The sequence below is a fragment of the Podarcis vaucheri genome, assembly GCF_965113315.1.
Source record: "Podarcis vaucheri genome assembly, chromosome: Z".
Taxonomy (NCBI): domain Eukaryota; kingdom Metazoa; phylum Chordata; class Lepidosauria; order Squamata; family Lacertidae; genus Podarcis; species Podarcis vaucheri.
The window spans coordinates 21,792,352-21,817,707 of record NC_138758.1 but is presented as its reverse complement, the minus strand read 5'-3'; the positions used below and the strand labels follow the sequence as shown (position 1 = coordinate 21,817,707).

Below are 25,356 nucleotides of genomic sequence, written 5' to 3'. Positions count from 1 at the left end.
ATCAATAAATATAACTACAAGTAACAATGCATAAAATTCCACAGTACATAAAAAACCATGTAAAAGGATCCATTTGAGAAACAAAGGCACACAACTTATAAAATTACTATTTTTTAAACTCCTGAATTCCTCTTCTCCCTTCCCAGCTGCTTCTACTGTTCTTGAAGTCATGGCTAGGAGAGGCTAATTGCTCAGCTGGACTTGACTGAGGGTGGGGGAGCGAGGCTCTTCCCCCCTTCTTTGCACTTCCTTGCTGAGGAAGCTGACTTCTGCTGAATTATTTTAGAGTGTTTCTGTAGTCTCTCTTGTACTGTGCTGGATCCTCTATGCATCTCCACAAATGCCAGTCCCCTGGAGTGTGTTAGGCTTCCTTCCCTGGAGACGTACAGTAGCAGTAGAGCCTGAAGGCTGCGTGCAGAGGAAAGGCATGGTTTTGAGGGTGGAGGATAGAAATGCATGGAAGAGGGTTGCCTAATAATGATAAGTGAACTCCCCTAACATTAGCAGAGTTTGGGGCTGGAAACTATAAGTAAAATTGGAGAATGTTTGCAGGGGGGACAGGACTGTGCATCAGATGTGCATTGAATGTGCTTTAAATGCATGGTGCAGATAAGCTCTCAAGAGCGCATAACAATGTCCCACTGCTTCTCTCCTCCCCCCCCCCTCACTACAGATGTGCATCTTGGGAGAGGGGGAGTGGCTAATGGAGGGATCCAGTACCCCACCCCTATCTACATAGGAGCCAACTCCTAGGGGCCAAGGTCCCTTGGCCCCCCTCCCAATAAAATATTTGAGGGGACTGGGACTCCCCAAAGTTGATGGGCATTGCCATGTTGCATGCACAATGTCATGTGATCAATTATGTGGGCCAGGGCTTACCTGCCCCTCCCATATTTTATTCAAGTTGGCACCCCTGCCTATTTATATCCAAATCAGCCGTCCTCTGTGATTTTTAGATGCAAAGACCTAGATTCCTACAACCAGGCCTACCATCTTAACTTTTGCTTGGCCCTTAGTTCTGCCAGCGTGCCAATGAAATAGGGCTGTGCATTCCTGTTCAAGTGCTTTAATTAAGATTCACGCACACGGCGTAATTTATGCTACTGCTTCATTTCTTCCTCACAGCATGAGTTTGGAAGATTTGTTATATGCAAGTAGCTACTGGATGTATTAGACTTGGAGTAAAAAAAATAATACAAAACTGATAATTACACAGAACCATCTTTTAGAATAAATGTTTAGGAAGTGGTGTGGAATCGAAACCTAAAATTAAAACATGTGAAGCAATTTCATAAATTGCTTTAAGGATGCAAACTTTGCTTCATTAAATGGTGTCTTTAACTAATGCAATGTTGGCCGGATGCCCAGGTTCGATGCTGTTGTGCAACACTGGACTAACTGGAATATTAATATCGGGAGTCATGACCCTTTTCACTACAAGGTCGTAAAGGCAATTTAAAGGTCTTGCCATCTTTGCTAGGAAGGTGTGGGGGGGGGGGGTCCCTTGGTTTTACATCCTGCCCTAAATAGGACTAATAAATTTCATTTTGGAAAGCGTCACTGTAAAATACCACACCAAATTAAGTGAGGTCTAGCTGCTGCAATGCACTCTCAGGCCCCATCTTCACTATACGTTTAAAGCAGATTCATGCCACTTTGAATTGCCATGTCTCCCCTCAAAGGATCCTAGGGCATGGGATTCGTTAAGGGTGTTGTGAGTTGTTAAGAGGCACCCCTGTTATCATGACAGAGCTACAATTCTCAGAGTGGATTAACAATGCTTCTTCTCTGCCAGGGAACTCTGAAAATTGTACGTCTGTGCAGGGAATGGTTGTGGGGAGGGGGTGTCTCCTGACAACTCAGCACCCTTAACAAATTACAGTCCCCAGGATTATTTGGGGGAAGTTATGGCTGTTGAAGTGGTATGAAATTGCTTTGATGGAACGTGAAGATGGGGCATGCAACAAAAGGTTACTGTATGGAGTTTTCCTGTTCCAAGTTTTCAGCCAGCCAGTCATTCTGTCTTCAAGGGTACTCCATTCCATGGTTTTCTGTTCCTTAGGAAGTCCTCCCAATGCACCTAAGTCTTCCTGTGCATGCTTCAAAGTCCTCAGGAATGCTAGAGTCAATAGAATTACCAGTGCTATACTAGGTGCTAGGCAAGGCCGTACGTACACAGCCTGAGGACATCTCACATAGAGCATGTCCCAGAAATAGCATTCGGTCTTCAGGCCAGACCAGCCCTCACCTTTCAAGGTAAGGCATAACATAGCCGGAGGACATTGCAACCTAGAAATAGTATGTCCCAGAAATAGCATGCTTCCCCAGGCCACTTCAGGACTCACCTGACATACTGTTTCTGGAATCATAGAATCATAGAGTTGGAAGAGACCACAAGGGCCATCGAGTCCAACCCCCTGCCAAGCAGGAAACAAGCTTCCACATTTTGAGAAGGGGATCTGCGCAGAGCCTGTGGGGAACCTACAGCCTACAGAACTGCGGGTTCAACACATGGAGTCAGAACCAATATCAGTAGCCATCATTCCTGGAATGTAAGAAGCTACCATGGGCTTATCTGGCAGCAGAGGTTGGGTCTAGAAAACTGCTCAGAATTGTAAATTTCCCACAAAATCACACAGCATCACCCTGCAGGGCAAGGTGCATAATTCAAACTTTGGGCAGCTTCCCAGATACAGGCACTGCTCCCACATAAGCATTTTCCCAGGTAGGGGGAGCAGGTCATGAACTAAAGATGTGCTTTGCCAGGATGGGTGGACATCCTCAGATGTTCCTCCACTGCTGTCCGAAAAATGCCTGGCTCTGCTTGCTTTGGGGATGGGAGGAAATTTCAATTCATTCCACATTTAAAAACTAAGATATTTAATTCACACTTTCCAAAACAATGCACAAACCAAAGCACAGCTATCCTTCAAAATTCACATTTTTGCAACATCGTCCTCCCACCAAGCGACACTCAGGGAAATGCATAAATTAATGGGGGGGACACACAAAATGACACATTGTATTAGGGATCATCGCTTGGCAAAAATGGGGGATATTACACAAAATTGCATAAAAGAGTATGGATATTAGAACAAATCAGCACTAAAATACTGGCAACTTTTCATGAGGACTTTAAAAACAAAAGGTTGCAGACTGATAATGGAAATTCCGAGGAAGATTGAGGAAAGGAGGAAGTGAAATGGACAGGTTTGCCCACTCCTACTCATTTCTTGCCCTTTCTTGGAAACTTGTGCCTCCCTTCCGGGCTTAGTATTGTTGAGTTGGAAGGGACCACGAGGGTCATCTAGTCCAACCCCCTGCAATGCAGGAATCTTTTGCCCAATGCAGGGCTTGAACCCAAGACCTTGAGCTTAAGAGTCTCTTGCTCAGAGCTATCCTGCGCGCATTTTGTGCCCATCCTGGGGTTGGGGGTGAGGGCATTCCCACACAGTGTGTGAACAACTCTTTTCTTGTGCAGTGGAGATTTGGGACACTTGTCAGACTTCAGTCTCAAATCACTGCCTGTATGCACCCATCAAACAAAATTTTTAAAGTTATTTGTACCTTGCTCCTGATATAGAATCAAAGCAACAAAACATGCGCTCTTCTGAGTTTACCTTTTCTTTTCTCCCCTGCCCCTCTACCACCAACACCACCTTTGCCCTGTTGTTCACTTTCTTTCTTCCTTTTGCTCCTTTTCTGTTTTTTCTTTCTTCCCCAGCACGGAATTTAAGAACTGCAAAATGTTTGTTGCTGGAAGCAACATTCCTTCTTGTCTCCTCCCTCCCCACTATCCACTAGTGGGGGGAGAAACAAAATGACCTCAAAGGCAGCTTTTTATTTTTAGCCTAGCACACACACAAAATTCTGCACGTCTCTGTTGTATCTTATGATGGGTTTAGCGTCAGCTTACTGAACTCGAGAGATAAGTTAAGCCTTCTGGCATTGAAATTGCTGCTGGGTGAAAGGAGGAAATGCTTAGGATGAAGGATCTCTAATTTTCAAAGCTTGAAAAAGAAATAGAAATGTTTTTGTGTGGTGTGTGGAAAAAGTGAATAGAGTACAACAGCATCAGTGATGAAGATGGGACCACTTTACATCTGTAGCTCAATAAATCGCTTATCTTGATACTCTGCATGCAGTGTTGGAGAACCAGAGATGCATGACTGGGAAAACAGCCTTGCAGAAGCCTAGCTCACTATAAGCATTGCTGTTCCAGCTAATATTCTAGACCCCATTCAGATGATCAGGGACTTCCATTATTATTATTACTACTGTTGTTATTGTTGTTTACCCTCCTCCCTAAGGTCCATGGGAAAGGTAGGGGTGTGTGTGTGTGTGTGTGTAAACCTTTACTTTTGCATAATGAATGTAACGGTTGAAACTTGTAGAGTTTGTAGAGAATTTGTAGAGATTCCGTTGTTCCCGGAACCTCTCTTTGCTTTTGCATCATAAACACAACTGTTTGAGTTACAGCATCTTGTAGAGAATCACAGCCCTTCACCATCTGAGAAAAGAAGCAGGTTTGAAATCTGATGTGGATCTCCTTGATCTCCTAATCTCGCAAGGCAAATTTCAATAGGCAGGGGCTCCTTTCACATTAGTGCAATTAACTACAAACATAAGCTGAGGCCTTCTGTGATTTACAGATCAAAAGCCTTCTGCTCAGATCTGATATCAAAAGGTCTGTTTAACCTCATGAAGCTCATTGCCCAATTAAATTAAAACCAAGCTTCAGTCTTGCCACTGTGAAAGCCAAGGGGATTGGTTGTAATGAAGTTTCAGGTTGTAGTGGAGAGGCAGGCAGAGATAGGTGGGCAGACACACAGACTTCTGTTATAGACAAACAGTCAGATATAGATAAAAACTCATTCATCATTAATATTTTGATTCTATTTTTGTGGCTAGATGGCAAAACTCTGGAGTATGAGGGAGGCACATTTCTCAGTCTGACTATTAGGATGTAGAACAGGCATGGGAAACCTCAGACTCAGGAGTTGAATGTGACTCCATCTAATTCTTTCCATTCCCCAACAACTTCACCTTTCACCAGCCCCACACCTTACCCTCGTCAGGGGCTTTTGCCTGCATGAAATGTGTCCTTTTTTCTGCCAGAACTCACTGGAACTCAGTTCTGGCACCTCTCAGGTAGGCGCATTGCCATTATAAAAGAACAAAGTTCAGGGTAAGTTCTAGCACCTCATTGTCTCTGTCTTAATGCCTACCATGGCAGGTGGCCCTCAGAAGTTTCACCATGAGAAAATATGGCCTTCAAGCTTTAAAAGGTATCCACCCCGGTGTAGAATAAACCCCACCAACAATTGTAATAAATTTCAAAAAATCGAATGTCACTGCTACCATATTTACAAGCAAAGGTGAACTATTAGCACTGTTTATTCCACCTGTTGAGTAGACAGCTGAGCCCATGATGGTTGTGATATTTATTTTTTCCTTATTCGTGCCCAGCACTGCCTGGGAGCTTTTAAAAATCAAAGTATGTAGTTTTTAAATGAACTGTGTAATTGGTGAGTTTTCACCTGTTGCACCAAAAATCAGGTGAAGTCACACCAAAGTCACATTTTGGTCTACCATCTTGTTTCAAAATGGCAGCCGATGTCCAAACATCAGGGAAAACTGATGCCTCCACCTTGGAAAACTTGTGTGCTGAGTTTGGTGAAGATACCTTGAAAGGAAGCCAAACCTATAGAGGGCAAACAGGCAAACTGACAAACTACTTTCCAAAATGCACAGTAGATATGTTTATTTCATTCTGTCCCAAGGAGGCCCCTCTTCCACTGTATCCTCAGAGCAACCCTATGAAGTGGGTTGGGCTGATTAAGTGATTGGCCAAAGGCTAATGGGATTCATGGCCGAGTGGGGATTTGAATCTGGGTCTTTCCCATGCCTAGTCTGATTCTCTGACCATTACACCATGCTGTCTCTACAGAATTTCATGTCGCCTAATCTTTGTTTACTGTACCTTGGGTTCCATTTATCATTAAAAACATAAGATAATAATCTTATTTATTGCACTCTCTCTAACAGCTAATATCCCTTATCTCCGTGATGAAAATTAAAGGGTTCTTGAAGTACAAAATGCATTTTTGTGTTATGAAGGCAGTGATTCCTTCATTGCAGAGTAAAAAAAACAGAACCACCACCACCCCAACCCCCCCACACCTTCTTGACTAAGCCCTGCTAAAGTCTCAAGAGCATCTATTAAGCCCTTTCAGAGAGTACAGCTTTCCTGCGAAAGCTGCTAATTTGACCAGCCAAGGGGTGGATTTATTTTTTCTAAACAATGGTGCAGATGGACATTTGTCCATCATTCTAATGCATGCTCCCAATCTTGCACAGGAAGGGCATCCTCAGAGATGGCAGGGTATAATTCACTTCCTGTATTTAGATTAATTGTAAGCAAGAAAGTTTCCAGTTAGAGCCAGCTGTGCTGGGAGCATTACAGTGCAGTCCTGTATTTTTGCATTGCAGTAAAACCTGGCACATGTCTCTTCAGTGAGCATGTAGAGGTTTGCACCCTCTGTCTGTCTGTCTGTCTGACTGTCATCTATCTTCTTGCCCACTCTTTAGCCAAAAAGGCTCCCAGAACAGCTTTCAAAATTTCCCAGTGCCTGCCCTTTGAGCAGGGACAGGGAACCTGTGGCTCTTCAGGTGCTTCTTCAGCTGGCATAGTCAATAGCCAATGGTTTAACAATGAATTCCTCTTCCCAGGGAACTCTGGGAATTACAGCTCTGTGGGGGAAACAGGGCATCCTAACAATTCTCAGCATGCTCAACAAACTATAAGTCTCAGGATTCTTTGGGGAAAGACAAGACTGTTTAAAGTGGTTTGATACTGCTTTAAATGTGCAGTGTGGATGGGGCCTTAGAATGCATTCTCCGAAAAGCTGTCTTTGCAGTTAAGGAACAGTGCATACCCTCCAACATTTCTCCAATGAAAATAGGGATGTCCCATTCCATAACAATAATTTTACTATTTATACCCCACATATCTTTCTTGGTTGCCCCAGCCACTCTGGGCAGCTGTCAACATATATAAAAACATAATAAAACATTGGGAGTCAGATAACTTCACACCTTGCAACATTTCCCCAATGAAAATAGGGACATTCTAAGAAAAAGTGGGACATTCCAGGATCAAATCAGAAACTGAAACAGCTTCTCTAAATCAAGGACGTCCCTGGAAAATAGGGACCCTTGGAGGGTCTGACAATGAATGTGTGTGTTAAGTGACCCTGAATATACATTCTTGCTTATTTCTTTTATGTGTTAAACTGACTAAGCTTCTGAATATAACAAGTTACTTGCTGGATCAGACCAAGGTTGGCCTAGACCAGTAGTAGGTGGTTCACCAGAAAATGTCATATAGCCCGGCAGGACACTATGGTATTATCTCCGGTGGCATATGTGTACTTTTCTCGCTCTTCTTCGTCCTCCGTTATTGATCACATTAATGAATTTCATTTGATTCTGACGAAGATAATATGTCAGTCTATTTTTGGACGACTGGATTTTGTTCATAAGCTACTGGAATATTAAATTTTGAACAGAATGTAGGCCCATAAATTACGGCTGTAATATGACCTGAAATGTATGTGATTGAATTTTAAGATTTGATAAAGCTGTACTCAGATGCAGCAAGAGAAAGAATTTAGTCTCTGGTTTAGTTTTGGGGGAAGAAAGGGAATGGTCGTAGCCTTCCTCTGGTGCTCTTGTTGAAATGGGTGTGCACAGTTGCTGTGCGGTGAGCTTGGGACCTGGACAAAGAACTTGCATTCCCACCTTTTCTTCCATCCCTTTATGCCTTCCCCACCCTTGCTGGCCAACTCACATACAACTTTAGGACTGGGATAGGGAACCTATGGTCCTTTAGTTATTGCTCACTTCTCACATGTTCCGACCCTGGACCAGGCCATACTAGCTGGGGCCAAGTTTACAGCAGTCCTCCTCCTTTTTTGTAGACCCAATAGGAAATTCTAAAACATAAACTGCTTCATCATTGGACGCAGGGAGTGGAGAGAGTTAAACCACCCAAATGGGACACATTTGTCAATGTCTAAAATTAATAACGTGAGAATGGAGAGGCCGATGAGAAGAACATCGTTTAGCCTCTAAATATGAATAAATTATAGGCCAGAGACAGAACTGAGTGATGAGGCTCCTCTCTTCAAAGGCTGTTTTACTGGAATGGTTTTGCTTCCAGTCCACCATCATTTAGAAGAATATCAGGGTGTTTCATTCATATTTTAATATTGTACTGTTATAAAAAAGTTACAGTATTCATGGCTGAAGTTTTCATTGCGACCTTTGAAAAGAAACAAGCACATGCATACTGAAGTGGACTCTACAGCACAAAAGCTGATGCCACAAAAAAACATGTAAGACATTTAGGACCCCCAAACTACTGAATAGGGATGTCAGAGAATTCCATCGAAAACAGAAATGGGAGTTGAAATTCCAAAACTGATTATTGGTTTCATATCTGGAATGTAAATCAATCCAACAAATACAACTGGTATTTTGCTACTTTCAGTCTGCAAATGAAGCATAATTGATTACTCTTTCTTTCCATTTGCATTGCATTTTCTCTGCATTGAACTGAATGGGATGGGGCAATGTAGTGACAATGTAGGTTATGTAATTTACATATTTTTTGCAATTAATAACATAAAAATTGTCACAGTGAATAATGACACAAATAATGCCATTTTGGGTGGAAGATGAACTCTAGTAGGACAGAAACAGTGCTGCATGTGACAGATACAGGGCAGAAAAGGGAAAGATGTCTTCTTCCTTCCCTACTACTGAATGGGCAGTGAGCATGCTCCGTGGGCATGGAATGGTGGCTGATAGCTGTGGGGGTGGAAGGTGGGCATGGAATGAAGTGGCTGGAATCCTGGAAAGCAGGCACTCACAATGGAGTATTTTGTTGCTTTGTCGCGTTTCTTTTTTTGTCCTTTTCCTAAAATGAAAGCTTTGCCCGAGAATTTTATATTCGTAGCCAGCTTACACCTTGTCAGCGAGCATTAGTGTAACCGCTCGAGACAGTCAAATCTTTTCTCTTCCTTGGGCAAGGATGTGTTATCGATGTTGTGGAAACATTTATATCCCTGGTCGGCAACTAGTTTTGCTGGAGACTGCTTGCAGAAAAGGCTTGTGTGGCTATGTTGTCCTCTTGTTTGTTTACATACCGCTTTTTGGCCCCAAGATCAAAGTAAGGAATAGTGTATTAACACAAAATGAAGATACAACAGAAGTCCAGTAAAGGAAAAACCCAGCACCCACTAATCACACTGGATATGCATTTGTGAGTTGCATTTGTGATCCCACCACTGACGAGGCTCTCTAGCATTCTACCTCTCTCTTAAAGTTGGGTTAACTCACAACTCTCTCACACATGCAATCCTTCCTTAATGCTTGAGCCTCTCACCTGTGAGCAAGCCCATTCACAACCAATCACCCACAGAGAATGCTCTCAGCCTTGTCACACTCCAGAAGAGCAGCCACAGGGGCTGGTTCACTGGTGGTCACCCGCCACACCCAAATAATAGGCTCTGCTCCTAGAAACCAAGTAGAGCTGTGGCAAAGTTCATGCTTTTCACATGCTTTTCACAAGCTGACCAGATCTTCTGTCTCTTCCAAGAGAAGCAAGGTGGACAAGGAATGTTTGATCTGATGCAAAATACTCTGTTTTGGTTGTTTGCACAAAGGCTATGCATTCATGAATTGCATTCATCCTTTCACCATAGATGCAGTTTGGAGAGAAACCAGGTTGATTTACATATCTTCACCACCCATCTGCTTCAACCTCTCACCTAGGAGTGAGCTCATCCACAATCACACACCCCTCATGCACCAAGGTCACACACATCCCCCTCCTCTCTGTGTACTGCTGCCTAGAGCCCTTTGCCAACTCCACTGCTCGTTCACATCTCTCATTTCCCTGTTGGGCTGCCAAACTGCCAGATAACACTGCTTGGGTAGATGAATGTGGTCCATTGTAAGGGGCTTTGTCCAGTTGCTGACCCCTAATTTATGTGGAGCTCAGGATTTTATATACAGTTACAGGTGCCACACAATACTCATTCCACAGTTCTAAGGGATTGATATTTTAGTTTGACAGACTTTGGTACTGCCTGCCTATTGATATCAGCCAGATGCTTGCTTAAAACATTTTTGTTTAGACAAGCCTACCCAAACATGTAGAAGTTGCATGAGTTTTATTCCTTTTTAGCTATTGTTGATTTCAGTCATCTTTTGAATGTTTTAAATTCCTGTTTTTATTGGTAATTTCACTGTTTTATTTCATGTTTTTCTTACACATATTGTTAAATAAAAGGAAAAATATTGTCTATGTTACCCTCCCATCAACAGTCAGCATTCTCTAGCCATTAACCAAATCTAGTTCTCATTGGGCTGTTGTTTTTTGAGGAAGGTAAGGGATTCTTCCTTTGCATTTTGTTTCCAAAGATTTAGTGTATTTCTGCAAATCTCAGGGTTCCCTCAAAGTTGGTTAACCTCTCTTTTTTGTTCATGGGGTTGTACTTCTTTGGTTACACAAGCAATTATTAGAAATAGCAGCCTGCTGGGCAGAAAGGAGGGGTAGGGTGGGCACACCCACATTTTGCTGCAATCTTGCCCATCACTGACTTTGGCTCTACCCATAGTCAGCATGCACCCTTGACAGATTACCTGAAAAGTGTGTGCTGTCAATAGAAATCATTTGGCTCACCCTTGCGGTTCAACATCAAAACATGGTCTTTGCAGCATTTCTGCAATGATGCCAGCTTTATGTTGATTGCACTATTTTAATTATGCTTATATTTCTATGCACTGCACTGACTTCCCACAATCATTTATACCATAGTCTGGTGCCAGAGTTGAAGCAATAGATTTCTCCACAGGAGGTTGTTGCGAGTGTTGTTGTATGCAAGCAGAATTTAAAAGCATGTGTATCAAAGGTGTCAGCTCCCAAGCAAAGATTACCCATGTCCTTTGATCGCTAGACAGTTTTTGAATCACACAGGCAGCACACCTCAGGGAGGCGGTTGGGAGGAGAGAGAGAAGGAGAGTGTGTTTGTGTGACCTTGGTGGATTTTGTGTTGATTCACATGCAAAATGATCAAGAGTCCCGGCTTGAACTCGGAAACCCTATTGAATGTTAAGCTAGAAAATAATGACATGACCTGTAACGTTTGTGTGATAACACCCTGCTGATGAGAAACATATTCCAGACACATTTCTGCTCTGCAAAGGAGACTGGACATTTGCCTCTGTCCTCTTAGATGTATTAGAGACATGACAAGAGGAATAATTAAGAAAAATGGAGGCTGGTACAGCCACAGCAGAATCGCTCCCAGGAGAAATCCTTCAACCCTTCCAAGGTAAAGCATTAAAGTTGGAAGATTAATGATGCTGGTCAGCACCTAGCTCTAATAGATAGAGTACCACAAATTCTTACATGGAGCACCCATAGTATTGAACAAGCATCTTTCTTGATGATGATGGGTTGCAGCGCCTGTCAGGAATATTCAAACCATTCCTGGCTGCATGAATTGCTGTGTGTGTGTGTGTGTGTGGGAGCCGATAGTTAGCTATTCAAAATTGTTTTGAATTATAAAAGCGTAAATGGGTGCAGACCTCATATTGAAAATGGCAACATTCAGAAAGCAGTGGGAGAATATTTCAAACACTCTATCACTGACCTAAATGAACTTCAAAAGGAGAATTCGCTAAAGAATTGGCCAGTTGGGATGTATCACTTAAATTTGGTTCTATTCATTTAGGACTAGATAAACACCAAGGTTTTGTATTAGTACTATGGGTATGAAAATTAGGACAGCAAAGCTGAGTAGATTGTGCTGGTGAATAAGAAGCCAGGGTTGCCCCCACTCCACCATCAAATAAGGCAAAAATCCATTCTCTCATAACATTAGAAAGCATTTCCTTGACACATTTTCTTCCCAGGAAGCCAATGGATTTTAAAGCAGAGGTTAGCTTTGAAAGTTTCAACATGTCAGGAGTCTCATAGGCAGCAAATTGATGTGAGTGAAATTGGGTGAGTGATCGTTCACACCGTAGTTTCAGAGAACAAGATGAGAAAAAGCTGTTGATTCATTTGTTAGGCAAGCAGAAGGGGGGCAACTGGCAGGTTAAACTAATCGCACAACAATCTGAGTAATGAATACAAAGTGAATCATTTTTGTGTATTTTCTGTAGAACATGGATGGGGAAACTGTTGCCCTCCAAATGTTGTTCGGCTACAGGATCCCCATCCGTGCTGTATGTCGGGCCTAGGCTGGAAGCCTCCTGTTGGTGCAAAATGTGGTGGCTAATTCATGAGGTCATACTACCAGCATATAGCTCCAGTACTTAACCAATTGCAATGGTTGCCCATATGCTTCTGGGCCAAGTTCAGACCTCTTGGTTTAATTTGCATGTCCCTTGATAATATGGGTCCAGGAATTCGAATAATAGAATCACAGGATTGTAGAGTTGGAAGGGACCCCAGGTATCTAGTCCAACCCCTTGCAATGCAGGACTTTCAACTAGGTGGCCTTCCAACCTCTGCTTAAAAACTTCCAAGGATGAGAGTCCACCACCTTGAGTCTGTTCCACTGTTGAACAGCTCTAACTGAACTGCAGGTGACATCTTCTTAGGGAAGTATCTTTGAGCCCTGGACTGACTCCATCTGCCAGGCTGGCCATTGGATCCTCTTGGACAGGAACTCCCTGTTCTAGTTGAGCCTTGCTCTTGAGCAACAAGGTCTTCTTGAGCTCTGGTGTGTGCCTGTATTCTTGATTAGCCTTCAGTGCTGACTAGGGGTGAGGGAGAAATTAAAGTACAGTAAGTCCAAAAGCCACATCTGGCCACATCAGGGGAGTGCAACCCCATCCAGAGTACTCCATCTCCCAGACATAAGAACTCGGGGTGCATAATACCTCTGTCTTTCCAGGATTCAGCTTCCCTTTTTTTAAAAAAAAGAAAGAAATCCATATATTGCTTTTTCTTTTGGGGGGGATGAAACATTGCCGAGTATATTATCTGAACCAGATAGGGTTTCTCTCCCCACCCCTTCCCTTTTCTTTTCACAGTGAAATTGCTATGAGGCAGCAGCGGATAATCCTATTTGATCAGATTGCAATGTCTGACTGTCAGAGTTTCATGGAAATCCCTTCTCATCGTTACAAAAGTAATCTGATCTAATATGCGTGCATTTACAATCACGCAGTTATCTTTGAGATTGAGAAGAAAATGCAGGGTGCTGGTTAAATTTTCTCCCTGTTTTCCCAGGGATCCAGAATGGTTTGCAAAGCCTGCTGCCGAGCTGCCTCTTTCGCCCTCTCTGCTTTAAACTGCTAATCTCGCAGGGGTGTCATCACTGGAAGGTGGGAGGGGGGGAAGTCTCAGAAGCAAGCACCCCTTCTTCATTACTCAATCCTTCAAGTCACCTCTGCCCCAATTTCCCCACCCTCAAGGCTCTGAAATTTACCTTGTGGGGGGCATTCAACACAAGGATTTCCACTTGCACCACTGGACCCCCTCCCTCCCCAAAGTCTGCACACATCATGCACTCTCCCCAGATCTGCTCCAGAGGGTTGGGCAAGGCCCTAGAAGTTCCTAGTCTTTTGGATGTATTTCCTGGGCCCCTGAGCAAGCATGCTCTGATCCCTGCCTCAACCTTTGATTCTCCTCCCTTCCAACTCCCAGACCACAAGGCTGGGAGAGGGGTAAAGGTGCAAAGTCCAGTGTGCGCAGAAACACTCACTTGACGGTCTGAAGGCCTTCACACCAGATGTCTCTTAAAGCAGGTGTGTCTGCTTGGGAGGAGGGAGATGTCCCAGAAGACACAGCTGTAAACAGTGACCCAGCAGATGATCAGGGAGTTGAGTAGGAGGTCGGGGGTAGGGAGCCACTGGCTCTTGGGCCAATCTTGGCCCACCATGGGGTCCAATTCCACTTCCCCCAAACACATCCACTTGCCAGTCTGCTATCATCACTTTATGATGAGTGGAGTCGGTTCAATTCAATTTTGCATTGGCTATGTCTGCCAGTTATCCACAGAAGCAGGATTTTAACCTCCCACTCATCACAGGGTGGCTCACCAGGCAAAATGTTCCACACCTGTTCCTGCTCAAAGTTATAGTCCAAACTGAAACCATAGTTTGGGTCCTAAATTGTGGTTTTCACAATCTGGTTTTGCAAGATGCACTGTATTGAGATTAAATGTATTAATGCCTGGACTAAAGAATGCAACCTGTTACTCAGCCAGGAATACCACATGGGATGAGACCTTCAAAGCTGCTTGAATCCAGAAAGGTGCTCTTACTAATTATCTTATATGCATCTATTTTCACCCTCAGCTTGCTAAACACTTTAGCAGAGGCTGTTCGTTTTGTATAGGCATTTTGACTGTCTCTCCGGCAGATGCCTCCAAATTAATACAGCTCGTGAATTGCAAATTAATGGCTGCAATACATGAAGTGCTCTGTGTCGTCAGCCCATTAATATGATATCAGGAGGTAATGTCAAAAAATGATTATAATTAAGGGCCTTGGTGTAGAAATCTTGAAGGACGGTGGTGCTTGCCATTCCTTTAGATTCAGCAGCACTACTTGAGTGATGAAGTACTCCTCAAGCTAAGTGGGGTTTTCTGTGTCAACCCTTCATTAATTAAATATCAATTTCATAGATTTTGTTAAATAACATATTAGTAATCAGGCTAAATTGATATTTATCACCACTACAACATAGCTTTCATTGCAGAGTAATTAAATCTGATGACCAGTATCAGATATGTACCCCCCTTCCTTTTAACTTTTGTGTGTGCCAAAAAAAGAGGTGAAATAATTTAAAATGTCAGCCATAAACAAACACAAACCTGTTGGTTTCAAGGTGCAAAATTGAGGTCCTCTTCATGTCAAGTCCACCACTACCACCACCTTCTGGAGTCCATTTCACAGGCTCTTGCTATCAGAAACATTCTTCCTAACATTCAGTCAGAATCTTCCGTCTTGTGATTTGAATCCATTAGTTCTAGTCCTACCCTCCAGAGCAGCAGAAAACAAGCTTGTGCTCCATCTTCCCTTCAGATATTTGAAAACAGCTATCATATCACCTCTCAGTCTTCTCATCCCCAGGTTAAACACACACAGCTCCCTCAACCACTCCTCATAAGGCTGGTTTTACCAAACCCTGTTGTTTTCAAGACACAGTGTTGAAACCCAAATACAGCCCCATTGGTGTACGAGGTTGGCTTGCTTATAACCTATGGTGTCTTGTTTTAGGATCGCACAAAGGTAGAAAGCATTGGGAAATTTCACATGGATAGACAGCATTGTTCTATGTGATATAAATGTGGGTTTATGTAAGAAAGAAATGTTACAAGTTGGAGTGCTCTTCATCAAGATGTCCTGCTCCATCATTCCCCCTCCTGGCTGCAGTAGAGGAGGCATGGGGGTGGGGGTGCCAAGGAAGGTGGCAGATCCAGAAGTTATTAAAGTTACTGAATCTCTGGTGCCTAGCATTAACCCATTGTACCTGCAAACTGATCCCACCCTGAACTAAAAATTGAATAACAATTTGAACGAGTGTATGTTGCCTCAGAATAAGACAAGCTTCTTGCCCAGAGCTGTTGTGCTACCAAAAAGAAAGAAAGACTTTGGTTAACCCCTATGATACAAGCTATTTTTAAGAAGAGCTTGTTTGAGCAGGGCAGACATTTGTGGTGCAATCATCTTTTATCTCTTTAGTTTCACTTATTGGAGTGTCCCAGAGAGGAGTTTCTGCAGACTCTTTTGTTCAGCAGCAAGAATCCTTTCTAGTTTTCAAAAAGAAAAAAGGTAGTGGAATTGAAATTGTAGTCTTCACAACCCATGATATGCAGTGGGTCACCACCCAACCTGTTGTGAAATGGGGGCTTGGTACTTCCACATGATCAAGCCTAAGAGTTGGTGATTGTGTAGAAGAGCAAGGAAGAATGGGGAAATGGGAATAAATACAATTATTGAAATGTTTAAAACAAGGTTAAATTTGGCCTTTAAAAAAAATGTGTGTGTGTGTGTGTGTATAAACACTAAATATTCTCAATCCCCAAAGGATTCAGATCCCAATTTTGTATTTATTGACTGTAGCTGTGATACCCTTTTTTATACATTCATAAATCTTTGGATAAACCTAATAAATAAGGAAAACTGGGGGACATTTGTGGCAAGTCCAGTGGCATATTCTGTTTCTAGCATGGCTGTGAGTAATGGATATGTAAATGTTTCGTGAATGGTGCTATTGAAATGGCGAATGGTGCAACTGATGTGTGGTTAAGTAAACTTTTAAAATAATAATTTTCCTTAGATATAAAAGCATTCCTGAATGTTAATATTTGGAGAGCTTTAATTCTTTGCAGTTTATTTATGCTTTTGTATGTCATTGTATCTGGAGAGGGGTGTGTGTGCCTGTGTGTTTGTGTGCACCTACTGAGAAGATCCATTAAAAAGCAACTACCAAAAAGAATTACCATGAAAATGAGAAATATTTAGAAAGGGGGCCAAATTTTGTCCTCGCTCAGGGTGTCATATTACCAAAGTCTGCCCCTGACTTTCTGCATTCTGAGCATGTGCTCTGTTGCTGACTGCTGAGCGGCATGAAATAAAAAAGGGAATGTGATGTTGATGTTTACATGATTTTACATTCAGGCAATAAACATATCTAATATACTTTGTGGCGGGGGGAAGCTTGCTTACAATCTGTTTTGCTTGCCTCTCTTAAACGGAACCCACATGAATATTTGAAACCCTGCCTTTCCTCAGCAAGCTCAAAGTGGTTAACCATTTGTCTCATGCTACAGGGGCACTAAAATTCTACTTGCAAGTGGTGTAGTAGCACATTTTGAGGGCCAGGGGCCTTGGCAGTCCTGCAGCAAAGAACCCAAGGAGAGTCCAAAAAACAGAGACACCTGTACTGATCCATTATTACCATATTTTTTGCTCTGTAAGACTCACTTTTTCCCTCCTAAAAAGTAAGGGGAAATGTGTGTGCGTCTTATGGAGCAAATGCAGGCTGCGCAGCTATCCCAGAAGCCAGAACAGCAAGAGGGATTGCTGCTTTCACTGCACAGCGATCCCTCTTGCTGTTCTGGCTTCTGAGATTCAGAATATTTTTTTTCTTGTTTTCCTTCTCCAAAAACTAGGTGCGTCTTGTGGTCTGGTGCGTCTTATAGAGCGAAAAATACGGTATTTTATATACGCACACGTGTACACATCAAAGAGCATTGGTGCACAGAACAATACTCAAGTTTCTTAGAATCTGCATAACTTCAATTCTATGCATCATTTCCTGGTTCCAGAGGTTTGACTTGTAAAACACAGTGAGCTTTTAACAAAAGATACTCAGCCAGCAGAAATGCAGCTTTTAGCTGGGAATGCCAGCAATCTTGTGAAAAAGATTTAAACTGCGAGTATGAAGGAGGAACTCCATGGGGTAGGGGGAGGAAAGATGTATTGACCCTCTGCTTGATTATTTCCCTCCTTCTCTGCCTTACTGTGCACTGGTTTTTCTCCAGTTGAAAGCCTCAATTAGCACTTTGTTCACTTGCCAGAGCAAGGAGGGTCCATAAGCTATCTGGTGCTCCAGCAGATGGCAACCCAGAGCTGAGCTCCCCCTCCACTGTATTATTGCAGGGAAGACATCAGAAGTTCCCTTGCATAATTCCAGAAATATTTCTAGGATTGTGCACAATGCTTCTCAGCCATATGCCCCACTCAGCATTAACTAACTGCAACAGCTATTACACACGAGAATCTTATGATATTGAAAACACATCTTGGGGCGGGGGAACAAAGCGCCTTACCATTCACTGTTGTGACTGCTAACAGCTGACTTGCAAAAGTCCCAGGGTGCAGTTTTAAAATGGTTCACACATTTCCCCAGTGTTTGCAAATAGACAAATGGTATGACAATTTTTAGAGCATGTCTGCCTGGGCTTTCAAGCTGTTTGACTGGCTTCAAAATCTATATCGTTTTCCTGCATGCTTAACTTTGAAAGGGGCAGGGGAAAACATTTTCCTAATTGGAAAAACAAACGAACACCCCACACTTTTTACATTGTCTGTGGACACCTAAAATGTTTTACAAATTGTTTTCCTCCCAGAAGACTCTCCCTGACACAGTTTCCTCTGCTTACCTGTTCCAAAGTTGGCTACTCTAACTAAATTCCTCTAGCAAGGGAGACTGGTGCATGGAAGCAATCACATATGGCCGATACAGATGCAAACTTGCACCTGAGTATACATACACATTCACATTGCATTGTTCATAGAGGCCACATGGTTGGGTGAATTCCTTGAGTTGATGGGGACACACATCCATATCTAGGGTTCTTCGAATGTTCACTACTCAGTTTTTTAGCCTTCTCCTAATTACGGTAGTCCTTTCCCTATAGCAATGAGAATGATCCTGAGCATTCCGTGACGCCAAAAGCATCTCAGGTGGTGTCTGGACAAGATCACAGACAGACAACCAGGTGGCAAACAAAAGCCAGTTTTAGGGCCAAACTAGACAAAACATGTGTGTGTGTAATTAATAATAATAATAGGAGGGACTGTGGGAAGAAGAGGGCCAGATTCATAGTCATAGAGTTGGAAGGGACCACAAGGATCATCTATTCAAACCCCCTGCTATGCAGGAATCTTTTGCCTAAGGTGGGACTTGAACCCGCAACACTGAGATTAAGAATCTCTTTTAGACCAAAATTGTGATACTGGGAAGGTTAATCCTTCTCCATAGTACCATTTCCCTGACAAGAAATGCTCCCCAACCCCTGGAGGTATAATCTGCCATTATGAGTGTGTGTGTGTGTGTGTATGTGTGTGTACAAACCTAGTATGTGTATCTACTAAAAATTGTAAGAGAGCCAGTGTACAGATCGACCTTTTGCTGAATTTATTGAAAATTATCTATACCAGATTAAAAACGAAAATGAAACAGTCCCCAAAGTATTTCCATTACATCTCTGGTTATTCTACATTATGCGGTCAGTATTTCATTTTTCGTGTAAAATCATTGTTCAGAGTGGGTGCAACTTTTCAGCTTCCTTCCTGTTAGAACAGCCGTGGTGGTGGTTTGGGGTTTGTTCTGCTTCCTCGTTTTCTTGGAGATAATGTAACTTTGATCATATTCGGGAACTCTTTCATTCTTCTCAGTTAACCCGAAATGCTAAACGTCACTCTCTTCTTCTTCTTTTCTCCTCTTCCTTTCTGCAGAGAGCAGGAGAGGCAGTCGGTGGTGATTCTGAAAGGTAACTATTCTTTGCCTTCTTACTAATCAAATTGTAATTAGAGAGTTGCTGCCCTAACTGAGCTTCAAAAATGTGCTTGTGATTTTCAGTTCCTTGCAAACTTTGCACTTTGTAAAAGGTAGCGCTGCATAGTTTGTCAAATAGCATGTAGCCAATAATGAGCAGCATTAAAAAACCTCTCTGAAGTGGGCCATTAAAGATTACATGAGAAAGAGATGGACGCTGGAGATTGACCATTTTTAGTCATCTTCACTTTTTTTGGTAATTTAATTTTAAAACAAATATATATAATGGATTTTTAACATGGAGCAAATATTCATTTATTCTGATCTTTGCATCACACCTGACATTTTTTAAAAATAAAAAATACGGTTTTATCAAATGCTAGTCTGTGCAAAATAGTCTCATTGAAAATAATGGACATGACTTACAGAGCTCCATTAGTTTCAGTGGGTTTGCCCTGAGTGTAACTTAGTTGGATGTGTCCTTTCATATTTTCAAAGATGTTTACAACATGGGATGTGCCAGCTACATGTTTGAACAATTTTTTCTTTCCTTGTTTTAACGTCCAGTGACGAACCATTTGCTTCCTCCCCTCCCCACACCTCTTTCTGACTATTTTTGCTTGCTTTTAACAACATCTGCAACTGGTCATGATGTAAATGCATTTAAGGTTTTAAAAGTATTTCACAAACAGACCTAGGGGCTGTTTCCCTTGAGTTGGTGTGGTGGCTACTGGACTGTTAAGCTTTAAAGCAGAGCTTGGCATATTCATGGAGGTTAAGGCTATCAACAGCAACTAGTCATAATGGTTGTGTACTGCCTCCAGCCTCAGAAGCAGTCTGTCTCTGAATACTGGTTGCTGGGAATCACAAGCACTTAGGATCCTGGTGGGCCACTGGGAGCACAGAATGTGCCACTGTTCTGAACCAGTAAGGGTTTTCTTATGTTCTTATGGGAGGCTGGCCACTCCCCATAAGTCTTTTTTTAATAAAATTTGGGTCGGGGGTTATTTATTTTTTACTGCTCTTGAGAGACAAGCAAGCCTGTGCTCCAGTATTATTTTGGCAGTAATCCTGGGCTAGTATCCAGAATCTTTTAAATGAGGGAGAGAAGGGGCGAAATCTCATACATGACATGGAAACGGAAAAAAGCTTCATTGTTAAGGGCGATGCTTAGTATTCATCTTGTGCATCTCTTTGAAGTACTTTACGTATATAATCTTAATAAACATTACAAAAGCCCTGTAAAGTAAGTCCATAGATGCCAGAAGTGGTGGAGAGAGCGCTAAAGACTAAAGAAGGAAGAGGACTCTTATGCTCAAATCCTGCTTGCGAGCGTCCAGTCTGGCACTGTGAAAATAAGATGCTGGACTGGATGGGCCATTGGCCTGATCCAGCAGGGGGTTCTTACCTCCTTATGTTAAGATTGACTCATGCCATACATAATTGAGCTGATATTTGGCCCATGGAAGTCTACGTAATAACCTGTAACTTAAAGTGAATGAAATAGGTCAAGGGGCTTTTATAGAAGTGTAAAGTTAGCTAGTTCAGGGGCATCCAGCATTTATGGGCAGCTGCCAAGGCCCACAGCTTGGTGTATACACAGAAGGTGTATGTGTCTTCACGGATTTTATTTATTTCTTATTCTATATCTATCCCACCATTTTTCTCCAAAGAGCTCAAAGTGGCTTACGTGGTTCTCCCCCTCCCTGTTTAAGCCTCACAACAACCCTGTGAAGTAAGTTAAACTGGGAGTTGGTGATCATCCAGTGAGCTTTATGATCAAGGGCGGGGTTTGAACCCTAGTCTCCCAGGTCCTAGCCCAACACTCTAACCACTCTGCCACACTGGCTTGCCTTACGCTTCTGGGTCGTGGCACAGATTTGGTCCAGCAGGAGAAGGGAAGCAAATGGACTGAAACGACGGTGGTGAAGAGGTGGGTTTACCTAGGGAGGAGAGCCCATAAAGGCATCTTGGCCAAGCTACACACTGACACACACCTCTGTAGCAGGAATGGGGAATGCTTAGCACAGGTGCTGCCTGCAGCTGGATTTGAAGTGGCCTCTGTTCCCTCTTTTCAGCAGAGAGCAGCTGAGAGGGAGAAGGATTTTGATGCTATGCAAAGTGTCTAATGGCACCTGCTTCTGCAAGAGGAACTGGTAGAAGAAGTTCAAAGTGGAGGGTAAAATGTCCTGGTGGAGGTCAACTCGTTTCCTTGCAGAACCTTCCCCATACATGTTGCAATTGTGTGTGCGTAATTTTTGGCATGCAGTTGCATTTGGCATTTGGGTCTTTAAACTGCAAGGCGGGGCTTGCTGTTCAGCTGTGGATTAACATTATTTGCATTCTTCTTGGAGCATTGAGTTCCTTTTGTCTATGCACATTTAGAATAGAGAAATGATTTTGGAAGGCTTTTAAAATAACAACAACAATGTGGAACTTGTGTAGAGTGGAATTGCAAAGAAACAAGTACATGTCTCTATTTCCATGAGAATAACATTGTGCCTGTGTGAGTAAAGAGCAGGCTATTGTGTGTGCATCTCGTCCCACCTGCTGCTACAATGCAGCCCTCCGCAGCTTTCCACAAGCGTGCTGCAGCCTGAAGAAGATTCCCCACACCTGCTGTGTGCAACCTCCATACTCAGTTGCACCATGCCTTTGAATACCAGTACCTGGGAGCAATTATAGGAAGAAGGCTACTTCCTTCAACCAGCAGGTGGGCTTTCCAAAAGGAGTTCAGCAAGATTCTGGCCTAGATGAACCTATGGTCAGATCCAGTACTGCTCTTCATAGGTTATATGTTATTTCATTCTCAGGTTCTCTAAATTCCTGTTTTCTATCTGTTGTAAAAGTACCCTCGTCGTCCGAATGTGCCCAAGGGGGCTAAGTCTCAACAAATTCAACAGAGGTTAAGCATTTACCCACATCTGCATCCAACATGAGCTGCGGGGGCATGTTTCTTCCCCCCTGTACCCTTGCAAGTGATTTCATCTGCAGCCCACGTTCTGCCTTTACAAAATGTGTACAATGAAATTGGGGGTCGATACATTTCAGCTGTTTGCCTGCCCTTCAGAGAGCTTTGCCTTGCCTCTTCTTTTGAACGGGTGGCGTAGTCAATCATTGGCCCATTAAGGCAGAAAGAAAAACATTTGGTATTGAACACTCTGGGCATTATGTTACTTCTTGCGTTCAATGTCAAAAGTTGAAAACCCCAAGTATAGGCAGAGAGGGATCGTTTTATCAGGCCACGTTTCATCGTTACAACTCTTGTCAGATATTCTGAGCAGACGTTAGTTCTGTAAGGGAATAGGCGAGCTTCTAAGCACAAATATAGCATTAAAATAAACCCCCAAGTAATCTTCCAGAAAAATAAAAGGAAACGCCTCTGAAGTTTTATGTCCAAAATAATGGATGGTGTGCAATGTGGAAGTGGCAAGAAATATAAGCAGATCCACACCATATGTTTAAAGAAAATTCAGTGCACATTTAAAGCATGTGACTACCTCCACCATCCTGGGAACTCTAGTTTTCCTCTCACAGCTACAATTCCCAGCACTCTTAGCAAACTTCAGTTCTCGGGATTCTTTGGGAGAATTTGTATGCTTTAAATGTGCATTGGAACTATGTTGTGTATGTGCTCAAGAATCATTCCAAAATCCCTCGTTGGGTAATCCTTTTTATTACAAAGGGCTTCCAGAGGTCGTTGCATTACAACTCCTATAATCCCTGATGATTGACCATGCTGGATGGGGCTGATGGGAGTTGGAGTCCAGCAACATCTTGAGGGCCACAGGTTTCCCACCTCTGATATATTAGAACTAACAAACATGTCACGAAACAACTTTTCAAGATTGGGGCAGAACTGTAGCTTAGTAGTATTCCCTTTTCATGCAGCAGGTCTCCGTTTTGGTCCCTGGTGTCTCCAGGCAGCACTGGGATAGTAGTAGTAGTAGTAGTAGTAGTAGTAGTAGTAGTAGTAGTATACCCACAGGTCTCAGGGCAGTTTGCAACATAAAATCACAATATAAAAACACAAAATACCGGTACATAAAAAAACCACAACCCAATAACAACCCCCCCCCCCGAAGTAAAGAGAAACATGGCAATTTTTAAATTAGAAAAGATAATAATAATAATAATAATAATAATAATAATAATAATAATAATTCATATTGTTGCACACCACCCCAGTCTTCAAGCACTTCGAGATTCCAGGGGTTCCAGGCGCTTACCCAGGGTTTCTGTTTCCTTTTGAAAACGAGGCACATATATCTTCGTGATATATGGTTTGTTTACAGGATTCGCCACAAGACCCAAAAGGGTCTTCTTTCTCCCATAGCTGCAGCTTTGGATTCAAACAGAAATCCACCATTGCTCTGCCTCTCTGCCTTTCAAGCCTGCAACTTTTGCATCTAGATCACATCACGCCCTTGCCTTTCTAAACTCTGGCTTTATCTGTTGAGGAGGGGACCTCCAGCCATTTGCTATCTCACATGAGCCCCTCTTAATGGCCCATCAGCCAAGAGGCTAGCTTGGCTTGATTAGCTTTTAACACTCGCCTGAGTCAGGGATTAGAAATCTGGCACCCACAAACTCACAGCAATACATATATGGACAAAAGTTCCAAAGAGTTCACATATAAACCTGGTCCCTTATTTATTCAGTAATCTGGTGGACAAATTTAAGATGGTCCACACCCAGACACTAATGGAATCCAATGGATTTCTGAATGCACATGGGGAGTTTCCAGTAGAAAGAGCAGGTAGCCCTGCTGAAACCCTTGCCATGCTGGGAAGAGCAAGGTTGTCTCTCTGAGCTCCCTCTCTGCCATTGTGGAGCTGGATGATGATGAGAGCACAAGTGGGAAAATGTGAGGCCAACACATCACAAGTAAACAACGTGCCTATTTTGTGGTGTTGAGGTGGCAAAGAAGGTCCACTTCTCTGCCTCCATCGCATCCTCAGGTGTCCAGTGCAGCTTTTCATATTGTCTGTGAACTGTTAACATCTACTCCAGGAAATGGCATTTTAGACCTTTTGGAAGCCCACTGTAAATTATTTGCAAGGCACTCCGCAGTAATCTGAGTGCCACAACCACACTTACTTGATTATGTAAAATTTCACCACAGCACACAGTGAGATGAGTAATGTAAGCTTTTTGTCAGAACCACAGTGGAATGGAAACAGCACTGCATGAACAAATATGCGGCAGGGCAGAAATCTATGCCTCCGTGCATTCCTGTGTCCTATGAAGCATCTCCAATAAAAACACATATAAAACAATTTCATATGTAAGAACAACGTCAAATCCAATACAAATATATAGAATTAGAGCTGTGCACCCAATTCAGCCAAAAAGCTCCTCAGCCCCAAATTGGGCTAATCCAGGCAGTTCCAGGTTTGAGGTGGCCCCAGATCACCAGAAGTCAGGTTGGAACACCTGGAGCAACCTGGAACTGTCAAAAGGCAGGGTGGTTGGGAGGGGAGAAGCAGAGGCAAGCATGCATTCTAATTAGAAAGCAACTCCCTTTAACTCACTGGGACTTCATTTCATGTATGCATGCACAGTAGCGCTCTCAGGGTAGCATGGATAGGGTGGTGTGGCTTACCTAGCTTTGCAGCGCCACACATCACTATCAGGGAAGGGGAGGGGAGGGGCGGCTGGGAACTCTGTGGTGTGTCAGTGCAGTGATGGAGCCAAGATGCACTCCTGCCACTGTACCTGCATCATGCAGAGCTTCCTATGACCTCTCCCTCCTTCCTCTCAGTAACCAGAAGTGATGTTGGGAAGCCTGGGCCTATCACAGAGATAGAGAAAAAGATATACAGATATACCGTATTGGCCTGAATATAAGCTGCATCCGCAAATAAGCCTCACTTTTAAAATTCGGGGGGGGGAGAGGCAGTACCAGAATATAAGCCGCTCGCTTAAATTTCCACAGGCACTCACACACGTAAATGCAGTCATCGACATCGGGGGGGGGGGGCCGCCTCCACGCAGCTCCATGGAAAGAGATTGGACAAAGGGCGGGGGCAGAGCCA

At 43.0% G+C, this 25,356-nt stretch overlaps 1 protein-coding gene across 4 annotated transcripts in view; it reads left to right on the top strand.

Annotated features, from left to right (window-relative positions):
- The window catches only part of LOC309524077 (connector enhancer of kinase suppressor of ras 2-like), a 320,117-nt gene that overhangs the window by 231,148 nt on the left and 63,613 nt on the right, over window positions 1-25,356 (top strand). For all 4 annotated transcript variants that reach the window (XM_082208459.1, XM_082208458.1, XM_082208457.1 and 1 more), the window contains one exon: window positions 19,279-19,313. In XM_082208459.1, the coding sequence (XP_082064585.1) occupies window positions 19,279-19,313 (35 nt within the window). The remainder of the gene's footprint in view (window positions 1-19,278; window positions 19,314-25,356) is intronic.